Source organism: Aethalodelphis obliquidens, unplaced genomic scaffold, assembly GCF_003676395.1.
Source record: "Aethalodelphis obliquidens isolate GAN/ISIS:26980383/991018 unplaced genomic scaffold, ASM367639v1 scaffold11, whole genome shotgun sequence".
In the NCBI taxonomy this organism is placed as follows: domain Eukaryota; kingdom Metazoa; phylum Chordata; class Mammalia; order Artiodactyla; family Delphinidae; genus Aethalodelphis; species Aethalodelphis obliquidens.
The window spans coordinates 35738307-35757926 of NW_020837955.1; the positions used below are offsets into that span (position 1 = coordinate 35738307).

A 19620-nucleotide genomic window follows, 5' to 3' on the forward strand; every position below is an offset into this window, starting at 1 on the left:
AAAGAAAACACCCAACACCTTTCTGACTATTTCCACCTTGCTCCCTCCCCTCAGGGAGAGACGCTGTGACTATCCCACAAAAACCCATGAAAGAAAGAAAAAGCCACGCCCCCGGGGCGTCCACAATGCGTGAGGCCCCCCCCATGTCCTGAGAACAGACCTCTCTCCTCCGGGACACGTGGGAAAAACTCAGCTTGGGGTGTCCTTTCTGAGATGCCTACAATGGGAATTATAAGGCAACCATTCCCTATAACTCCTCTCATGAAAGAACACTGTGGGAGGATGAAGTTAATGGTTAAAAGTTCTTTAAGCTCCTTGGACGCAGGCATGAAGCAGGGTTGGAAGGTTAATGCAGAGACATTCAGGCTCCCACGAACGCCACTCGACGTTTACATCCCTGGGTAACGGCTCACACGTCCCAGAAAGCTCTAGACCAGCACCAATCCGGTGAGTCCCCTTTCAGCTTCCCAAGCGACTCCCACAGACAACGTCATTCCTGCTTTGTTCCTCCTGCAAAGGAGTAAGTGTGTCCTCCTCTCCCTGAGCCTCCTTTCTCCCTCTAAAACGGCCAATTTTCCTTCATTTGTAAATTAAGGTTTGCGTCCTGAATCTGACATACCAATACTCATCTAAATTAATCAATTCTACGTGAATCGATACTTTCTAAGCACGTACAGATATAAAGGGAATTAGGCTGCCAGTTTCCAATACAACTGGCTTTTCTTTTTTATAAGTGCACACAGCTCAAGGTAAATAGTCTGTCCAAGATGCTGATTTATACTGAAAACGTCTCAACCCCTAGGTCAACTATGTGCTCTCTAACCCCCTGCCATGATAGAGTTCACATGCCACAAAAGGAACATTCTTGATAAGGCGCCCTCACCCCTCCCTTCCCCCACCCTCCCCACCTCCGCCCCACTCACCTTTCAACATCTTCACGGCCACAGTGACTGCTTCCTTGGGCTTCTCTTTGTCAATTCCCACTGCTTCAGCCATGACCACTTGCCCAAAGCAACCTTCTCCCAGGGGTTTGCCCAGCGTCAGCCTAAATGTGTAAAGAGAGGATTAGCAAACAGCATCTGGTGTAGCGAGGGAAATTCCTGAACTCAATATAAAAATCTTTCAGCGGCTTACAAAAGCATGGAGCATTTATCATATGGAACTAATGAGACTTGGGGTACACATGCGCTTGAGTATTTTCTTAGTGACATTTTGGAGAATGTCAATTACTGCTGGAACAGCTATTGAATTTCACATTTGTATTCTCGATTTATTTTCTTTATGGACGGTATCGTTGCAAGTGAGGTGGTCAGCCTTCCTAAGTGCTAAAAACGAGGAGCTTTTGATCTTGAGCCTATCGAATTTTCATCATTTAGAATATCTCAAAGAAAACCATTAAAGCTGTTATTTTTTGTCTCTGTGATGTCTTTAAAAATCGCTATTATTCGAAAACCAATGGATTTTACGGTCACATTCTGGGCCAAGTTACAAGATATGAATCTTAAACGCATTTCAAGGAATCTCTATTTTTTCATTAAAGGAAAAAGGAAATGCTAGAAATTGGGGCAATTTTTTTTTTGACATAATAGTTTAGAAATCCTTATGACTACCCAAAATTAATAATGAAGAAATCCAAAGTGATCACAACAAACTTAATTTCTAAGCTCAGAAGCTCTACATACATCATACTAATAGCCATATAGACTCCTTGGGCGTTCCAGAAACCAACTGAATGGAAGAGACTTTGGAACACTTATGAATGTGGTTTTTTCATCTAAGCATAACACAGCAAGGTACCAAGCTGCCACTAGTAAGCAGTATTTTTGGTAAGTACGCAATGGTTTGCAAAAGTCACAGCAAAGACCGAGGGCAGTGTGTGCTATGCTGAGGTCATTCCCTTTCTATCCTGAGCTAAAATTAAATTTAATATCTTGGCAGAAAATAAACATTTGCATTGGAAAAATGACTAATTTATGTCCTATTGCCCTGCTGCTACAAGCATAACAATCCCTTCTTTGTATAACGTCTGCCTCTGATCTAATAAACTGCTTCTAAATGGCCTTCATTCATTGGAAATCTGCTCCACCCATGGTTGTGCTAAACACTATTTTGAAATGCTTTGCACTCAGATTTTCCACACTCCGGGTACCCTGGGTGGGAGCTAACAGACAGACTCCCACTGTTGCCAGTGGTGTCACAGGTGGCAAAAACCACTGATTGAACCTGAGCACTGCAGTTTCTTAAAGTATGATCACAGCTCCCAAACTCAGTCCTATATCCATAGGAATGTGCACATTAACCCACCTACTTGTTTGATCAAACCAGGGAGCTGAGGGGGCTCACGAGAAACACCCCCTTTCCACATTCTACAGGTAAAGAAATCATTCTTTGTTTTTTCTGGTACCTCACTGGTAAGTGTTCAGTAAACAAGTACTGAATGAATGAACAGTACACAAACTGGAAATCATTTCCATTAACACTCTAACAGAATGATATCGGTACAATAATTTGGTTCTAATGTATGCTGCACATTAATAAATGAGCTGTTTATTATTTAAAGTAACGAGCCATTAGAAAACAAAGCTGGTTGGAGCTGTGTGAATCGAAATTACGAGTGCCATGGAAGCTCTCTCTCCTTCCAAAGGGAGCACATGATATCCAGACCCTGGAAGAGCTTATCTTTGTATTTCCAAATTTGTGTATGAGTTCCTTCTCCAGTAATTAGACACTTCTCTGACATAATCTCACGGAGATAGTGCAAATGTCAAGACCAATAGGGTTGCTTTACATGAGCAAGTCAAAAGCTTATTCCAGCTGATTTGATGCAGATGTATAGTCAGCGATTTCTACCTTCCATTATTCTCAAGCTGTTTGGACTCTGATTACTACAAGAGAGACCCTGGAAATGAGCTGACAGCCCTTCAATGACCATCATATTCATTTCAGAAGGCGAGTCTGGGGGCTGGTCCCTAGCTAGAAGATGGAGGGCTGGTACTCCAAGATCTGTCCACTGACTCGATGCCCAGCTCTGCCATCTTGCTGAGATTTGCAGTTCAGATCTCTCAGGTTATGAAGGGAAATGGAAGGAAGGGAAATTCACATGAGCCAAGAACTGTGCTCAGTCCTTGGAGGTCTGTACCATGACCTTCATTTCATAGAAATGAAGTTCAAAGAGAATCAGGGAACTCACACAAGGTTGCCCAGCCACTGGCTGGCAGAGCCGGGATTCCAATCCAGCCCAATAGAATCCAAAGTCCCTGAACTTGAAGCCAGACCAAGAGACACACAGCTCCCAACAATGCCTTCAGCAGAGCCCAGGTGGCCACACTTTGACTGAATGTCTGATTGGAACACACCCATATCATCCGATAAGGAAAATACTAGGGACCACAAGAAATTCGATGTCAGGTACCGTATTTGAAGACTTCTAGCCCAATATTATATTAATAACTATTAAAAACAGCAACACTGGGTGAAGATTCTTAAGGCAATTTATATGCTAGACCTAATTTCTCTAAGGAAATGAACTGTAGGACAGACACGTTCTAGGAACCAGAAGTTGGAATGTCAACTCTGTTTTATAAATGGGATAATCCCACTTTGATTCCATTTGACTGGGTTTGAATTATCTAGAAAGCTAAAAAAAAAAATGCTACCAAGGTACCATTTTGTTTGGGGATCAGCCATGGCTTAGTAGCTCTGTTTTAAAAGAACTATTAAAAGAGAGAGAGAGAGAGAGAATTAGTTCTTTGTGTCAGCCCAATATCCCCATTTTATACTTCAGCCCCCATCAGCGATGCGCCCCACAGAAGTACTCACTTATCTCTTGGAAACTCCCATTTTGGATCTTCTGGCAGCTCGTACTCGGAGACCCCCGCCAGCATGGGGGTGTCTGCTGTCGAGGAGAGGCGCGTTGTAATCCTCACCAGTGGGGTATTGGAGTTCATGGAGGAGCTGGACTCAGCAGAAACCTGGATACAAAATACAAAGACACAGATGTAATCCTGGCTCCACCTGCGAAGGCTGGAAGCCGGCCAGAGCCCTGCCAGCCAGTCAGCTCTTAGAAAGGTGGGAAGGTGAGGGTTGGCCAAAGTCGTGAATTGAGGACCAAAACCCTGGATTCCAACTCCTCTGTCTTCCCATCCATGCAGTATGTGCTAGATTGCATCCAAATTACACGGGCCTAAGGCCAGGTTTCCAAACAACAGTTTTAGAGAGTGCCTGATAAAAAATGTCTTCTTTCTGTCCTAATTCCTCAAGATAATCACTTAAGGACATAGAGACAGACCCCATGGGCTTCATTCTTGCCTTTTTCCCTGTGCCTGTACTGGAGCCCCGGATTATCAATCTCCTGCCCGTAGACCAGCAGGGATGGTGAATCAGTGCTGTGCTTGTGAGATTCCATAAAAACTTCTGGAAAATCGGCTCTTCACTCAGCTCTATCTTTTGAAACGTAAGCAGAATACCTCAAGGAACTAGCTCTAGGATTTGAATGTGAAAAGCATTCCAGTAGCTCCACGTGCCTTGACTCAAGGTAACCAGAGACCCAGGCACTGGGGACCACTATCTGCTTCTCCCTAGTCCTTCTGGGAACTGGTTGATGCCCAGGCCATTTGGAGAAAATCAGCTGCCTCTTGTCAACTTCAGTTTCAGAAACTAGCGGAAGAGTCAAGGGAAAGAAAAATACCTCTTTATTCACAATCTCGTGGGAAAGCTCCTCTCCCCCGGGGAAGCCTGCAGGGTTTCACCGAGTTTTCTCATTTACTCTAATCCATTATAGTCTGCATTTGATAAAATGGTTATTTCTTAACTATCATCTTCCCCGTGCTGGTTTCTGTAAAGGAAAACACCATCGCGGGCTGCCTGACCATCACCTTATTCCAAACCGTGAACAACACTCTGGCCCGAGAGAGCTGGAATCGGGGGTTTGACGTGACCCCTCAAACGTGGTTCTGTCCCCTGCATGACTGCCCACGTCAACCCATCTTCCCAGCTCTGCTTACAAATACTTTTTAAATCGAGGTGGCAAGGACCAAGTAAAGATGAACATATTTAATGGGGATGAACTTTCAAGGTGGAGCCTGGACCATTCCCACAGGGAACCAGAAGACTGTACTTTCCTGGGAACGTCCTACTTAAAAAATGTTGATTCTCTCCTTTTTAAACCCAGACTGCCCTTAAAAAGCAGGCAGGAGACCTGAGAAGATGTCGAAGAATGGATTCGGAGGGAATCATTTTAGGAACAGGAAGTTGGTTTTCGTATTAATATCAAGAAGTAGGCAATTTTTAACACAGAATTTCTATTATCTTTTTAAATGTCCATGAAAACATTTCTGAGCCTTTTGAGCAGTCTTTTGTCAAAGGTTGTTATTCCTAAATTTTATTATGCAGACAGTATGATCAATGTTTATTCACCGTGAGCACAGTAAATAATTTTTTTTTTTAAGGAACTGAACAATCATTAATTTTGGAGCTGAGAGGGGCCTCATGAATAGATATGGTTCTAAGAGGCTGAGGCTTCACACCCAAGTGTCTGGGCCACAGAGGCAAAACAGCAGAAGCAAAAAGAAAAAGACGAAAAGCCCGTGGAAACGACCTCCGCAATGCGCTGACCTCAGCTGCAGGGCCCACCAGGAACGTCCTCAAGACCTCGACAGCCTTCACTGACCACATATATATGTCTTGAGCTCCAACTGCAGAGAAGGGTTCAGAAAGATTCAAGGAATAAGTTGGGCGAAAAATAATTCCCCAAATCCTAACGCCCTGCGTCGGTTTTGAGCTATGGATGCAAAAGGAGACTGGTGTTCTCAGAGACAAAAAGGTCTCCCACGTGAAGAAGCAAAAATCACCACTCATTGCAGTGGGAACCGGGCTTGAAGATGACAGCCAAGAAGATTCGGAACAGCAGTCAAAGTCAGCCTGGCAATGAGACAGTTACAAGCCCCAACCAGACGAGGGCTGGCAGATTTCACAGACGAACACCCCCTCCAAGGCCAGCAGCGTAGCCCTCCTTGCTGGACCGCAGGGTGGCCAGAACTGCTATGCATGGTGTGCTGGGATCGTGGTGAGGGAGAAACCCCTGGGGCGGTGATGGGGGGTGCAGCTCTGGGTGAAGAGGCCCGTCTGGCCTTCCCTGCCACGTCCCCGCACATCACACACGGTTGAGGCTTCAGGACACAACGCAGAGGAGTAGCCTTCCCATGGCAAGGTGTGAGGACACGGGCACTGAAAACAAGCCTCAGGAAGGACATATAAGAGCCTTAGCCGTGGTCACCTTTGGGGAGAGAGATTATAGGACGCCGAGGGACGGGGTAGACTATGTCTTATTTCAGAACTTCCTAAACCATCTGAATTTCATTCCCATGCATATGTATCTCTTTTACGTTCTACGAAAACAAAGCACTTTTCTTTAATGACAAAAATATTTTTAAGAATAAAGAGAATCTGGACTGAGGCATGGCACTGGGTGGGGGCGGAAAACGGGGCAAATGCTTAAAATACACTGACTTCTAAAATGAGTTAAAATGACGAGATCACTGCTGTCGCCCCTTCCCTGGGCTAGAGGCTGGGTGCGGGGGCGTCTCTGCGTCCTCCCGTGTGGGTACCCAGTGACCTCCCCTAGCCAAGCAGCCACCCCTAGCTGGTGCCCTTCGCCTGCAAACTGTTTATAATGTGGGGCCGTGAGCCGGTGGCGGCACCCTGACCACCGCGGGCTGTGGGATCCCTGTTCCAACAGTTACTGTGAGAGCTTCGGCAAGTCACTTGACCTTCCTCGGCTCCGGTTTCCTCACCTGTTAAAGGGAGACCGGAACAGTTCCCACATCACAGAATGACCGTCATGGTAAAATGCCGTCACACCCATAAAGTGTTTGGTGCCGGGCCTGGTGCTTGCTGGGAGCTCAGTCAACTTTCGCTACCAACCCCACAAGGGTTTCTCTTAGCATCTTTTTAGAGTCATTTGCTGCTCAGATCCAAGGGAGCTCAGAGGGCCCCTCCCCGGGGAAAGCCCGAGGACTTGGAGCCCAAGGCTGTTCTGTGTGTGAGCTCCTGTGACATGGTGTGCAACGGGGGAGAGAGAAACCCCACCGGCGGCGTTAAGGGCAGGACTTGCCTTAATGGTGTGAAAGACTAGATCCTCTGCTCACAGCCAGGATGCGCCGGGGCTCCAGTGAGCAAAAAAGCAAACCCCAGAAATTAAGGACCCAGGAGTCAGGGCACGGTCCCAGGGCAAGAGGAAAGCTAGAGAGCAAGAAAGTCCTCATGACAAACGGGGCTTAGAGGCCGCTTCAGAAAGAAAAACGAAACAACCAGTCAGAAGTTAACTGCTCTGCGGCTAACCTGTGACCCCAAAGGAATCTTGGCCCACAGACCGTGACGAAAGTTCACACCCATATACATCTTCCCCCACAAACAGATTGTCTCCAACAAGGTTTTAAGGTGAGAGCTTTGAACATGGAAAACCTTTCCAAACTGAGTTGCTGTCACTATGATTAAAGTTATGGAAATTTTGCTCACATTAAGTGCAGAGGTTTAGATTCCATGTACAGATCTGGAAAATACTTTTGTAAAACACACAAAGAGAAAAAAGGGAAGAAAATGCCCCAAGTGTAAGAAACGACAGAATTCAATCACTCTGTCTGTGGACGTATATCTTAATTTCACCTCCGTGCATTTTTACTATGCTTTTAAAATCCCCTCTGAGACTGTAAACTAGGACTGGCTTTCTCTTCACTCCGTTTCCCTCCGCGTGCTAATGTGTCTGCAGGGCTGGCCCGACCCCTTGCAGGCAATTCCTCCGTGGAACACCGTGTTTCTGGAGCTTCTCTCCTTTGGACCACACTCCTTAAGGAAATCCACTGTCCACCTCTGAATCCTGCTTCTGCAGCAATGTTAGATGATCGCTATTTTTCTTTGGCACAAGATCATAATCCTCCCTGTCAGATATGCTTCTTCAATTCTGGGTTTCCTTTTTATCTAATTTTAAAATAGTCCATCGATAGAGATCATTTAGTTATGTACAACAATAAACATGAACAGTCTAAAACAAGCCCTTTTTTCCCCACTCCCAAACCCTGGCAGCCACGTTTTTAGCATGTTTTTTCAGTCTCCATTCAGCTTCCTCACTTTCCAGAATCTCTTTACCATAAATTCCTCGTGCCATAAATCAAGCCTTTAACTAAATGTGCTTTTTGTCTATTTCCACGGTACATAAAGGAGATGAAGCAAGGAAGCCGGGCTTTTTTCTTTTCTTTTTAAAGGGCCACCGAGAAACTATGTTATCTTTTAATACTAGATTCATTTCAACAGTGAGAGGGGGGCCCACAGAGAACAGAGCAGACAGAGGCACAGATGCCACAGGGAAGAGGTATGAATATCCGTGCTTATTCTGAGGACTCACAAACGGACCCCAACCGGCCAGAGAAACCCTCTGACTCTCAGTCCACGGGTCCGCATTCCCAGACCAAAGCACAAGGTCCTGGAGTCGACACAGGTTTGCTATAAGCCCTGCCCATCACTCCCCGACGGCAGGCAAAATGCCTTCACCAGCCCAAGCTGAAATAAAGGTCCAAGGGGTGCGGGGACGGGATTTCTTTTCCTTCCGTAACAAATTTTAGGTAAAGAGGCAGGGTAGTCGATCTGGCACGCACTTTTCTCCCTTAGCAAGTCTCCGTCTCCCCAGACCTCCCCCCAGGACTCTCCAGAGTAAACCTATCAAACCCCAACCGGCTGGTCTTCCTAGAAGATCGCACCCAGGCCCGAGCTTAGCCAAACTGTTGTGTCTTCTGGAAGCAGAGAGGAGAGAATGGCCAAATGGGGGCTGGGAGGGCCAGGCGCCCACACAAAAGGGCAAATTCCAGTTAAACCATCCATGACCATCTAATTACCCACATGCTTTCTGGAACTGGCGAGGTTTCATTAGACCACTTGATTGACCAAAATACAGAGAATGTTCCGAGATCACGCTGTTTAGCTGCTAGGTCGTAAATGAGCTTCTAGAAGTGGGACTGCCCTTCACGGAGTTCGGTATGTTTCATAGCCATTCATACCCAGCCCCAAGAACTGGCTCCTGAATCACACATGCCATCTTTGCCCTGTTCATGGCGCCCCTGGGAACGTGCCATCTGCCTCAAAGACACTGTTACAAAGCATGACCTTGGCAGCCCCTGACTTTTCTCTGGCTTTCAACCTATCTGTATTGGCAGCCAAGAGGGTGAAACTGAAGTCTGAAAAAAGAACAAACAAACCAACCTGCAGCCCCTTCTGAGATGCTGGTGGTGGTGAGACAGCATGAGCTATACCCACGTGTATGTCCCCACCCAGGAGCTGCGTTTATCTGTTTATGAATCTCCATCATGCCCTATGGAAGTGCCTGGCTCCAGAGAAAGAGGCTGACGTGCTCCCTGAAAAACCAATGCAACAAATGCAGCGAGGCTGCTCGCCTCCTGAACAGACGTCCTCAATTCCCTTCACACCCTTCCCTGCCCCCACCCAACCAATTTGTGCAAAACGCGGGAAGGGTAGCCCTCCCTGTAATTCACGGATGTGCAAGGAAGGCTTCACAATGGCCACGCCGTCCACCAGCAGCCCTGGAAACGTGTACAAGGGCCGACAGGCTCACACAGACGCCCCTCTCTGGACTGGCTCTTGCTGGTCCCCTTGCCTGAGCCCCAGCTCAGAATGTGGGAGGACCCCCGTCAAGGGGAACCAGGAGATGCCCCGTGCTACCCGCCTCCCCCCCACCTAAAAGTTGTTTCTCTTTCCCCAAACATCAAAACGCATGAAGAGTCTCAAAAAAATTCATGGTTACTGGGAAATGATCACAAGGAATTTCTTCCTAGGTACTGGAGAAAAAGTATTTTTGTCTCAGAAACAAATAAACTCAAATGTCTGTCTTACACTGGTAAGTCCAGTACAGATTAGTAAATGTCAATGAAAAAAAAAAAATTCACAGTAGGATAAAAAACTTTTTTTAACCTTCTCTTGTTCTAAAAAGGGAGCAATGATTGATTGAGTGAGATGCGGTTTCTGCACCTCGCGGGAGGGGCGAGGGTCAGGGCCAAGAAGATGAAATTCGGACTCACCACAAAGACGCAGAATGCTACCGTGTAATAAAGAGGGCCGGGCACATGCAGCATGACAGGCGCCTAGCAAATGCCTAGGAAAAACCCAGCCCCTAAGACATCTGATTACAGGCTCACCTGTCGCCAGGTAAAGGCATGCGTGGCATCCCTGTGGTATGCTCTCCGTCATCAACATATCTGCCGGCCTTTCCGGGGCTCTTCATTCCAGCTACAGTCCAATAACCCCCTTTTATCCAGCTACCTGCTAAGCGTCTCCTCCACCAAAGGGGCTGTGCTTATTATGGACGAATCGCTCTTTGGGAAGAATCAGTGCCTCCCACATGAGCAGCTGAGATGTGTCAACATTTCCACAAATAAACTCCCAGAGATTTAATTTTCCAGGGAACCGTGTTTGCCCACTTTGCTCTGCTTCTCTTACAGTACTCGACCTTACTGAAACACAAGGCAATTGCATCTCAAATGAAGGCCCCCAAATGACCTTGGAGCCACTGGCGCAGGTGACGGGCCACGTCTTATATGGAACCTGGGTTAGACTAAGCACTCAGAAAATTATGAAGGAAGGAAGGAAGGAGGGAGGGATAAAAAAGGAGGAAGAGTTCGGATGTTCCCTTTAGTTACACAGGGGGGCAGAGGAGAAATGGCCAACTTAGGTGGAGATGACAATGAAGAAAGGCCAGTCAGCCAGAGAGAAATAAAAACACAATGAACAGAGTTGAGTCGAGGGGATTCTAAGGGCATCTGCCTCGTTTATATTAAATAAAGAGAAGCGCATTGTAAACAGCTGCAGAAAAAAAGATGATGAAATAATTACAGGACAATGGTCTAGCTACACCAAATTACAGGTTTCCTCTAGAAGGCAGCATTTTTCCCTATTAGGAAAAAAAATAATAATAGAGGTGGGAACACCACTCCCTCTTTCAGCTCCCTGGAGCCAGGCTCTCAGGATGGTGGCTGTAAGGATGGCCCAGAGGTAACTGGTAAGGAGCAAGGGTTGGGGAGGGGTGGCCACATCACCTGAAGGTCACCAAGGGTACCAGCTTGTAAGAGTCACCTTAGGACTGGACTCTCCCAGAATCAGGCAAGTGGTCTCATCATCGCTGCCCTGGCCCCAAGAATGACAGTGGTACCTTTAATACCAACAGCATTCTTGGAGGCAGGGGGACCGATGGGCACCCTTCTCCCCCCCAACTCTTAACCCCATTTGAGCACTTGCCTGCACATGACACATACTCCAGATGCTACCCTCAGTCTCCATTTAGAAAGACCTGCTTGAAACGTGGCTTCAAAGACGTCAGCAAGGACCCGTTCAGCCTGGAGTTCGGAGGTGGGCTGAGAACAGCCGGATCTGTGCTAAAACCGCTGCTGACCGAATGGTCCCTGATCCTCGCCAGGGCCTTGTCCAGAAGATGTCATCGCCACCTGAAGTCCCGGGAGGGACAGGGCTGGGATTAACCCAGAGTTGCTCAGAGTGCATTTCAGAATCACTGGAGGACTTGCTTGAAATGCAAGTTCCTGGTCCTATCCAAGACCTACTCAACCAGAATCTCGGGGGCTGAGACCAAGGAGTCTACAGTTTTAACAAGCGCCCTGTAAATTCAACTGAAGTACACACTGAGTTAGGGCCCATGAGGTAGCCATCCTCTTTGCTGTTTCAAAAAACATGACTTTATCGGAACCAAGTTCCAAGTACTTCTGGAAACACTGCCTTCACACCCGTTTCCCCTTTCCATCTTCGTGAGCATGAGAGAGAATCAGAGCACTGCCTGCTCTGTCAGCTCTGCAGGGTTTCGGCTGAAAGCAGAGGTGTAGGCTGCACCTTGCCCTGTCTGCCCAAAGCAAGAGTAAACCAATCAGGAGGAACACACAAGGAAAAAGTAACCACCAAAGACCAAGTGCGGGGCTAACAACAATCTGTTCCCTATTCATTATAAAAATCATTCTGGGGGCTTCCCTGGTGACGCAGTGGTTGAGAGTCCGCCTGCCGATGCAGGGGACATGGGTTCGTGCCCCGGTCCGGGAAGATCCCACATGCCGCGGAGCGGCTGGGCCCGTGAGCCGTGGCCGCTGAGCCTGCGCGTCCGGAGCCTGTGCTCCGCAACGGGAGAGGCCACAGCGGTGAGAGGCCCGCATACCGCAAAAAAAAAAAAAAAAAAATCATTCTGCCACCGAATCCACAGTCACAACGTTAGTGCAAACAATACACTACAGGCATACGATTCTATTTTAAGAATCAAAGAGGTGGCGCCAAAGTTCAGTTAAGACAGAGCTCATGGGGCAGTAGTTCAGTCACCTCCTCATGGGGCAGTAGTTCAGTCACCTCCTCATGGGGCAGTAGTTCAGTCACCTCCAGGGACAGATTTCTGAACTTAAGAAAACATAAGTCTAAGAGAACTAGAGTCCCTTGCTTTCCAACTAGTGGCATGAGCCTGTCTCTAAAAACAGCGTTAGATCACAGGAACAAAAGGGGCTTACGCTCTGAAGAGACCACTGCACTCGAGTCCCACCGAACGCACCAGGGCACTGCCTCCTGGGTTATTTCCAGTCATGCGGAGGAGCTCAGAGTCTTGCACCATTGGGCTTTCCTGCCCTTAGAACTAGACTTGGTGGACCCCACTGATGCACCAGGACTTGACCCTCCAAGCTCCAGACACTCATCAGATGGCCACTGGGAGGCCCACGGGAACCACTGGCACAGGGACACTCCCGGAAGTAGAAGATGGCACGAGGCAGAGGAGGAGACCCAAGAGCTGGCTGGGCGTGGGGGAGGGGTAAGGTTCTTCAAACTCTTTATCTACTTTCTGTTACCTGTCTCCTCAGAGGGATGCGCTTGGTCAGCTTGTGCACAGCCGGCTGGCTGCTGAAGTCCGGCTTCTTGGTCGTGTTCTTCATCCGGCACACGATGACCCCCACCACCATACAGGCGATCAAGAAGACCCCTATGCAGTAAATGGCTATCTCCAGATACTCTGGGGAAGCTGTGATCTCCTTTTCTCTTACTGGAGCTAGATTGCAGATCACACGAGAGGAACAGATAAGCAGGCCACAGAGTTAGGACACTGGACGGATGCATCCTGGCAGAACTACAGGAATCAAAAGGCGACGACCGTTCCCAAGGCAAGATGGGCTTCCCGATAACTCAGTGCTGCAGGAGGGCATGGGCTCCGGGCCAGCCGTGCACCTCTTCCAAACGAAGGTGAATAGCCTAGGGCTCCTCACTTGACCACCGGGGCCCAGGTGGTCGCTATCTCTATCCTCAACGGGCCTCTGCAATCTTGCGATTGTGGTGGCTTGGCTGCCACCAAGTTACAAGGGGCAGGTTACGAGGTCACGTTCTGTTAGGCATTTGGGCAGAGTAAAGCAGCCAACCACAACCTCAACAAAAGGACAGTCGTCTTCCTTGATGGTCTCTGAGGCAAACCATTTAAAGATTCTTAAATAGGAACGATGCCCACTTTTATTTCTAAAGGGATGGCCTCAGTCTTATTTGGGTAAAGCTCTTCCAAAGGAAGATGCGACAAAGTCATTGACCCAGATGAACACAGTTCCATAGGACATGAGATAAATATTCATCTAGTAGGCCGGACTGGAAAAGGTTCAAATTTCTTTATATAGTCCAGTAGGTTATTCAACTAAACAAACAAATGCATTTAATATAAAGACTGAATTGCTTATAATATAGAATCATTACGTCCATACGATAAAAAGCTTGTAACATTCCTTCATCAATAACCATTTAAATTTTTGTGTATCTTGTTATACTGATGTCACTGCAACTTTTCCCTTCAAGGGAAAATAGAGATAATGTCGCATGTGAGGATACATATCATGACTTAAGTTAGCACATTCTTATACCAAGTTCCAATAATGTCTGCTTCCTCCTTAGTGCTTAACGGTCAGTCGACAAGCAGTGTATTTCCAAGTAGTGTTTTTCTCAAACTGCATTCTTAGTTAATGTGCTTGTGCTGTCGGGCAAATTGGTTACGAAGTGCCGATCAGGCACTTGCAGAATGCAGTACTGCGAGTAAAAGCATGCTCAATACAAGAGGCATCTCATTGTCTCGGAGCAAATGTTCACAGAGCAGATTCACAACAAAAGGAAACACGAATGCAATGGCATTATTTCAAGCTTGTACATTTGAAACAGAAAACTATTTGCAAGACAGTCAAAACTCTTAGCAGCACAGCACAAAACGAAATGCTCCATTTATTTTTACTGGATATAAAATAAGCATGCAGGTAGGCACCGCACTTTAAAAATAAGGAATTAATAACTGGAGTAGCACATTATGAGCTAGCAAACCATAGTCTATGCAGTTTCACAAAGGAAATGACGAAGAGACAGATGCATTAAGGAGACAGTAATTATCAAGAAAGCTTGACTAGGATAGAGATATCGGTTAAAGATTCAGACAGCAGCAATGTTTAGGCAACAGGGCTTCAGCGATGTTGATTTCTCTGTAGGGTAGAAATAACATCAAACCCAAGATGGCAAGAGCATGCTTTGCAGTAAAAGCAAACTGAGAGTCCGTTGCATTCCACCATGCAGCAAGCCACCGATCCCCAAGGTAGGTAACACACTGCTTCTGTACGCCCTACGCACGGGGGTGCTTCTCCCCGGCCACCTCAACACACACCCATCTATTTACATCTTGTTAAAAATAGAAAGCAGAACAAAAGTAATAAAAGTACTTATGGGATTTTAGCAAAATGGAATTTGACACGAGAAAAAATTACTTTGGATTTTACAAAGTACTTTCAACTTCTTCCTTAAAAGAAAGGGGGATGGGTAAATCTATACATTGACCCACTGACTCACTAAAAATATAAGATCCCTTTGGGTTTGAAGGGTGAAATTTCACTTGATCATAAATGTGAGGGTGGGATCTCATTGTGAGTGAATTTCCAAGGCAACTTTCTTATCCCTGGGGGATAATTTTTAAACATTTAAAAAACTCTTTATGCAAAGGGGAAAAGGGGCCATTTCTGAGAACAGAAGCTGTGTTAATTTTATAGCAATCAACCCAGAAGAGGGAAAAAACCATGGAGAGAAAGAGCAGTATATACCTGGCAGAACTGTCAACCATGCAGAGTGAAAGGATATCCCAATAGAATTACCCGCCAAGCACGTATATTCCCCAGCATCCTCAAAAGTTACATTCCGAATATAGAGAACCTCAATTTCTTTGTCCGTGGTATTAACACCGGCGGCCTAGAAAACAAGGAAAGCAAGAGAAAAGGCTAGACGACACAGGAATGATTGTGGAGGGGGCCATGGAACCATGAGGCGTCGCGCCGGGGGCTCCGGAGGGTACCGGCCACCGGAAGATTCCGATTTGCAGCCCATCCACAAAGCCCACAACCAAGAGAGACTGAGCGACACGGAGCAGCTCACCTCCACAGGCCCGTCACCACACTGGCTTCACCACCTAGACATACATGCATGCAATCAGAGGCATGGAAAAATCAACCCACAGAGATCCATTCTCTTGGCCTTTGCTTTGCTTTGGATATAGGGGTGATTGTCCAAAAGTATGGCCCCCAAAAGTCCAAGTTGGGTTCTGGTCCTGTTGGCTGCAGACTCCCACCTCGAAAAAAGGATGGTTCTGCCTCAACTGTCATGTCGTAAGACCGCACACCACAGATAAGCCCAAGTGGACACCTGGCACCTCCTTTCAGGCCTGTGGGAACCACCAGGGTGAAGGGAGTTTGTGCTGGTCAGCAGGCTCTGCTTACGTTTACTCCTGCGTAACCATCCTGACATACATTGCATTGAAAGAAAATGGAAGAAGGCACGATCTTGGTAGCGAAGAAACCGGACTCTGTTTTTTCTTTTCTTAATACAAACATTTGAACGTGAGTCACGACAAATCGAGAAAGGCAGCCTGCCGTCTTCAACAGTGGCCAGCAGTGCATCTACTCATTCAGACGGAATATCCTTGAACTGGGAAAACAGAGTCAAGGACAGCATTCCTTAAGCATCAGTTACACAATCAAGAAAATGATGCTCTGTTGAACCGGTTATATCATGCCAGTATTTCTTTCCAACTGCGGGGCAGAGGAGGTATGAATTCTGCTACTATGCAAATGCCACAGATTCAGTAGGCATGCCGGTGTGCGCTTACAATGGTGCTGGTGTGCAGTAATGATGGGAGACGTGCAGCCTGAACGAGATAAACCAGAAGGGACAACTTAAAAACTGGGTGGGGGTGGAAGGTAATCTTTAGAAGAAGTTAGAGCAAGCACTTTGAATATTGTGGGCATTTTTCCATGGCTGCTGGTATCATACCAGCTGCATCACCAAAGAAAGATTATGATGAATATACCAAGACCACAGAGTTATCCTATAAGCTGCCTGCAGTCTCCCAAAGCACCAAGTCTTTTCAGCTTCTATATCCAGCCTTCTTTAAAACAAAAACAAAAACAAAACCAAAAAAAAAACGTTGTTACCTTGCTGTTTTGGCAGGACAGTGAGCCAGGCAGACTGGTTGGCCTGCCCTATATAATTGGAGACCTTACAAATATACTCCCCAGCATCCGCCTCAGTCACATTGAACAGAGCCAGCACTTCTGCATTGGAACTATTTATCCCCGAGTGCTGGAACAGACATAGGAGAACAATATAATGGCCAACCAGGAAGGACTTCACACTACCTAGGGGCCCACCACCAACACACCACAGAAAAACAACCTCCATCTCATCTAAACAGCAACATCAAGGGGCTGTGGGTTTAGAAGGAAGAAAACAAGTCAACTAGTGGACAGCAGAAGTGACCCAGTGGAGAGGGGAGGAAGGGTGTGATCAATCCCCTTGCAGAACGGGTCCACAGCTCCCCAGGCTGGTCATCTCTTTCCAGCTTTTTGGATCCTTGGTGTTCTCAGCTGGAGAGAACACTTCACTGGTTTAATGTTCTGAGTTGAGCTTCCTATGGTCCTACTAGAAGACTGTTCTTTTTTTTTGGGGGGGGGGGGTATGCGGGGCTCTCACTGCCGTGGCCTCTCCTGTTGCAGAGCACAGGCTCCGGATGCGCAGGCTCAGAGGCCATGGCTCACGGGCCCAGCTGCTCCGCGGCATGTGGGATCTTCCCGGACCGGGGCACGAACCCGTGTCCCCTGCATCGGCAGGTGGACTCTCAACCACTGCGCCACCAGGGAAGCCCTGGGAGACTGTTCTTTTAAAGGACATTCTCTTTGAGCAGCTCAACGTGGGACACGTGGCAGGCAGTGCACTCAGAGCATCTGTACAGACTTAACTGCTGCTTGCTATCACCATCCTGAAGAGCAAGACAGATCTACGAAATAAAGAGGCTGGTGCTATTAAAACAAGGTCTTGCAAGGAACCAAATAAGGACTACAAGGGGAAAGAAAGTTTCCTTGTTCAGCATTACATGAGTGCAGGAATACCTTCTCAAGCTTATCACTAAACCACGTGTGAATGAATTTCAAAGGTTAAGGGGTCTCTCTTAAAAGGAAAATCTAAATTGTTTCTAAAAGGTGGCTACTAAAATGTGATCCTAACGTAGTATTAAGGGATATTAAGAGAAGACAACATCAGTGTAACAATAAACGTTGGTACAACGCCTCGAGTTTACAAAGCTCTTTCCAGCTACTTCATCCCATTAACTCCGCGTAACGCCCTGTAGGGGAGATATTACCACTTCTATAGATGTGCAGCTAAGCCTAAATGTCCCATCTAAGACCTCAGGGCCGATAAAGAGCTCAACTATTCTGACTCCAGCTTTGGCCGTCCTCCCGCTACCCCCTGGCTCCCTTCTGAGGCGTTATCAGCAAGCCTAAGGATCTGCTAATTCTTAAACACACCCTGTGTCGTCTTCTCTCAAATCCAACGGGAAGCCAAAGAACCTGTGGCCAAACCCATCAGGGAGACCCCGGCCGTGGGCGTCTTTGGATTCAGAACGTGCTCACCTTCAGAACCTTGAGGTAGGGCAGCCCGTCGGGCCCGTATTTACTGCCATTCTTCTCCACGTGTTTGATCCACTGGATGTGGGGCTGGGCGTCGCTGTACACTTTGCAGACAAACTCCACGTCGCCTCCGACCACGGCGGAGGCATTTGCTGGTAGTCCGGCCTGGAGGATGGGCCGGTGTGGCGATCGCTCTGGGGGAGAGAGGGGTGGAAGGGGGAGCAGGGCCAGGACGGGGGGGAGAGACGAATAAATAAGTTGTGTTGTCCAGAAGGCTGACCGTGAACTCAAGCCAAAAAGGCCTCGAGCCTGCTGGCTGACTCCTTTGAAATAACACCACAGCCCGACACAGAACAAAAACGACTTCAAAGGAGACGGCTGGAGCGCGACCCTTGTGAAAGGAGTACTTATTTAGAAAACTGAGAGAAGAACTTACTACATCATGAGTCACTGGACGTCCGTGGCCACCTGACGAACAAGGGATGAGATTTTATTCTGACAATCTAAAAGACAAATGGCGGGGAAAGAGCGCCTCTTCTCTCATCCCACTGGGGACACCATCAGAAGCTCACCTTGGTCGTCAGCTTACCATATCCCAGGGAAGCGACAAGACTAACTTTAAGGTCGCCCTGAATTCCAAAATGGTGCCTATAGGCAGTGTCTCCCCGTGCATTTCTAAGATGCTCTGAGAAGACTCCCATCCATTGTTTCAAAAAGAAAATAAACTAAAAGCTAAGGCCCAAAGCTATGAACAAATGGTTTCGTCTCTTTGCTGTGGCATTCACTCCCTTCGGTCATTCTTTGTCCCATGCCCCCATGCACCTCCTCCATAAGTAGTTAAGTGTCACTGTGCATCCCATGCTAGACGCACAGACAGACATTCCTCAGCTTATTCAGACGCGGCACCGAAAGAACAAAAAGCGACACCGGTTCCCAACCCCTGGCCATGTCTCAGGCTGTCTTAAAGGAGGCCCCATAGAGAAGAAGCCAGCAATGACTTCCCACCCTCCCTCATCTGCCTCAGTCTCTAGGGAAACTCTCCGGTTCAGAGGCGGTCTCTGCAGAAACCCTGGAGAGGCACCCACACCAAGGTACAGGAGCAAACACACACCAGGCTCCGCAAGAATCAACTAACAGACCAGCCTGTGTGTGATCCTGTCCACAGAGGCACCAGAATCACAACTGGACTGGAACCTTCCTACACAGCAGCTCGGTCAAGAGTCACACACCCAATCATCCGTCCATTCACAAATATCACCCCATCCCCACCTACCTGTACGCACAGGCCACTGCCCATTTCCCTCTCCGCACTGTGGGTACCATTGCCTTCACCCTCCAGCCTAAAACACCACCAAGGAAAATGAGGACAGGCCAACAGGCCCAATACAGCAAGGATGTCTCTATGCTGCGCCTAAGTATCCCCGCGCACTGGGCGGGAAACAGCCCATCAGCACGATGGCTACCTAAGCCTTTCTATATCTGGGCTTTCAGATTAAAATGTCATTTAGTGGAATGTGTTGGACAAGAGCCAGACCATGCGCAAATTGATTTTACTGCAATAAGCCTGTTGCTGGTTGTAAAAACTTTAAAAAAAAAAAAAAAAGGAAGGAAGGGAGGG

At 47.4% G+C, this 19620-nt stretch overlaps 1 protein-coding gene and 1 long non-coding RNA gene across 11 annotated transcripts in view; one reads left to right on the top strand and one right to left on the bottom strand.

Moving 5' to 3' along the window:
- Window positions 1-19620, bottom strand: part of FGFR2 (fibroblast growth factor receptor 2) — a 103722-nt gene that overhangs the window by 19064 nt on the left and 65038 nt on the right. For 5 of the 10 annotated variants that reach the window (XM_027112792.1, XM_027112794.1, XM_027112800.1 and 2 more), the window contains 5 exons: window positions 18006-18196; window positions 16530-16677; window positions 12882-13084; window positions 3820-3971; window positions 924-1045 (listed from right to left, as the gene is read on the bottom strand). In XM_027112792.1, coding sequence (XP_026968593.1) covers window positions 924-1045; window positions 3820-3971; window positions 12882-13084; window positions 16530-16677; window positions 18006-18196 — 816 coding nt within the window. Of the gene's footprint in view, window positions 1-923; window positions 1046-3819; window positions 3972-12881; window positions 13085-15146; window positions 15292-16529; window positions 16678-18005; window positions 18197-19620 lie in introns of all 10 variants that reach the window. The other 5 variants (XM_027112802.1, XM_027112801.1, XM_027112793.1 and 2 more) reach the window with 3 other exon arrangements.
- LOC113623478 (uncharacterized) overlaps window positions 5664-19620 on the top strand; it is a 24697-nt gene continuing 10740 nt past the window's right edge. Inside the window, exons 1-2 of the long non-coding RNA XR_003433946.1 lie at window positions 5664-5679; window positions 15784-15790. This is a non-coding gene — a long non-coding RNA (uncharacterized LOC113623478). The remainder of the gene's footprint in view (window positions 5680-15783; window positions 15791-19620) is intronic.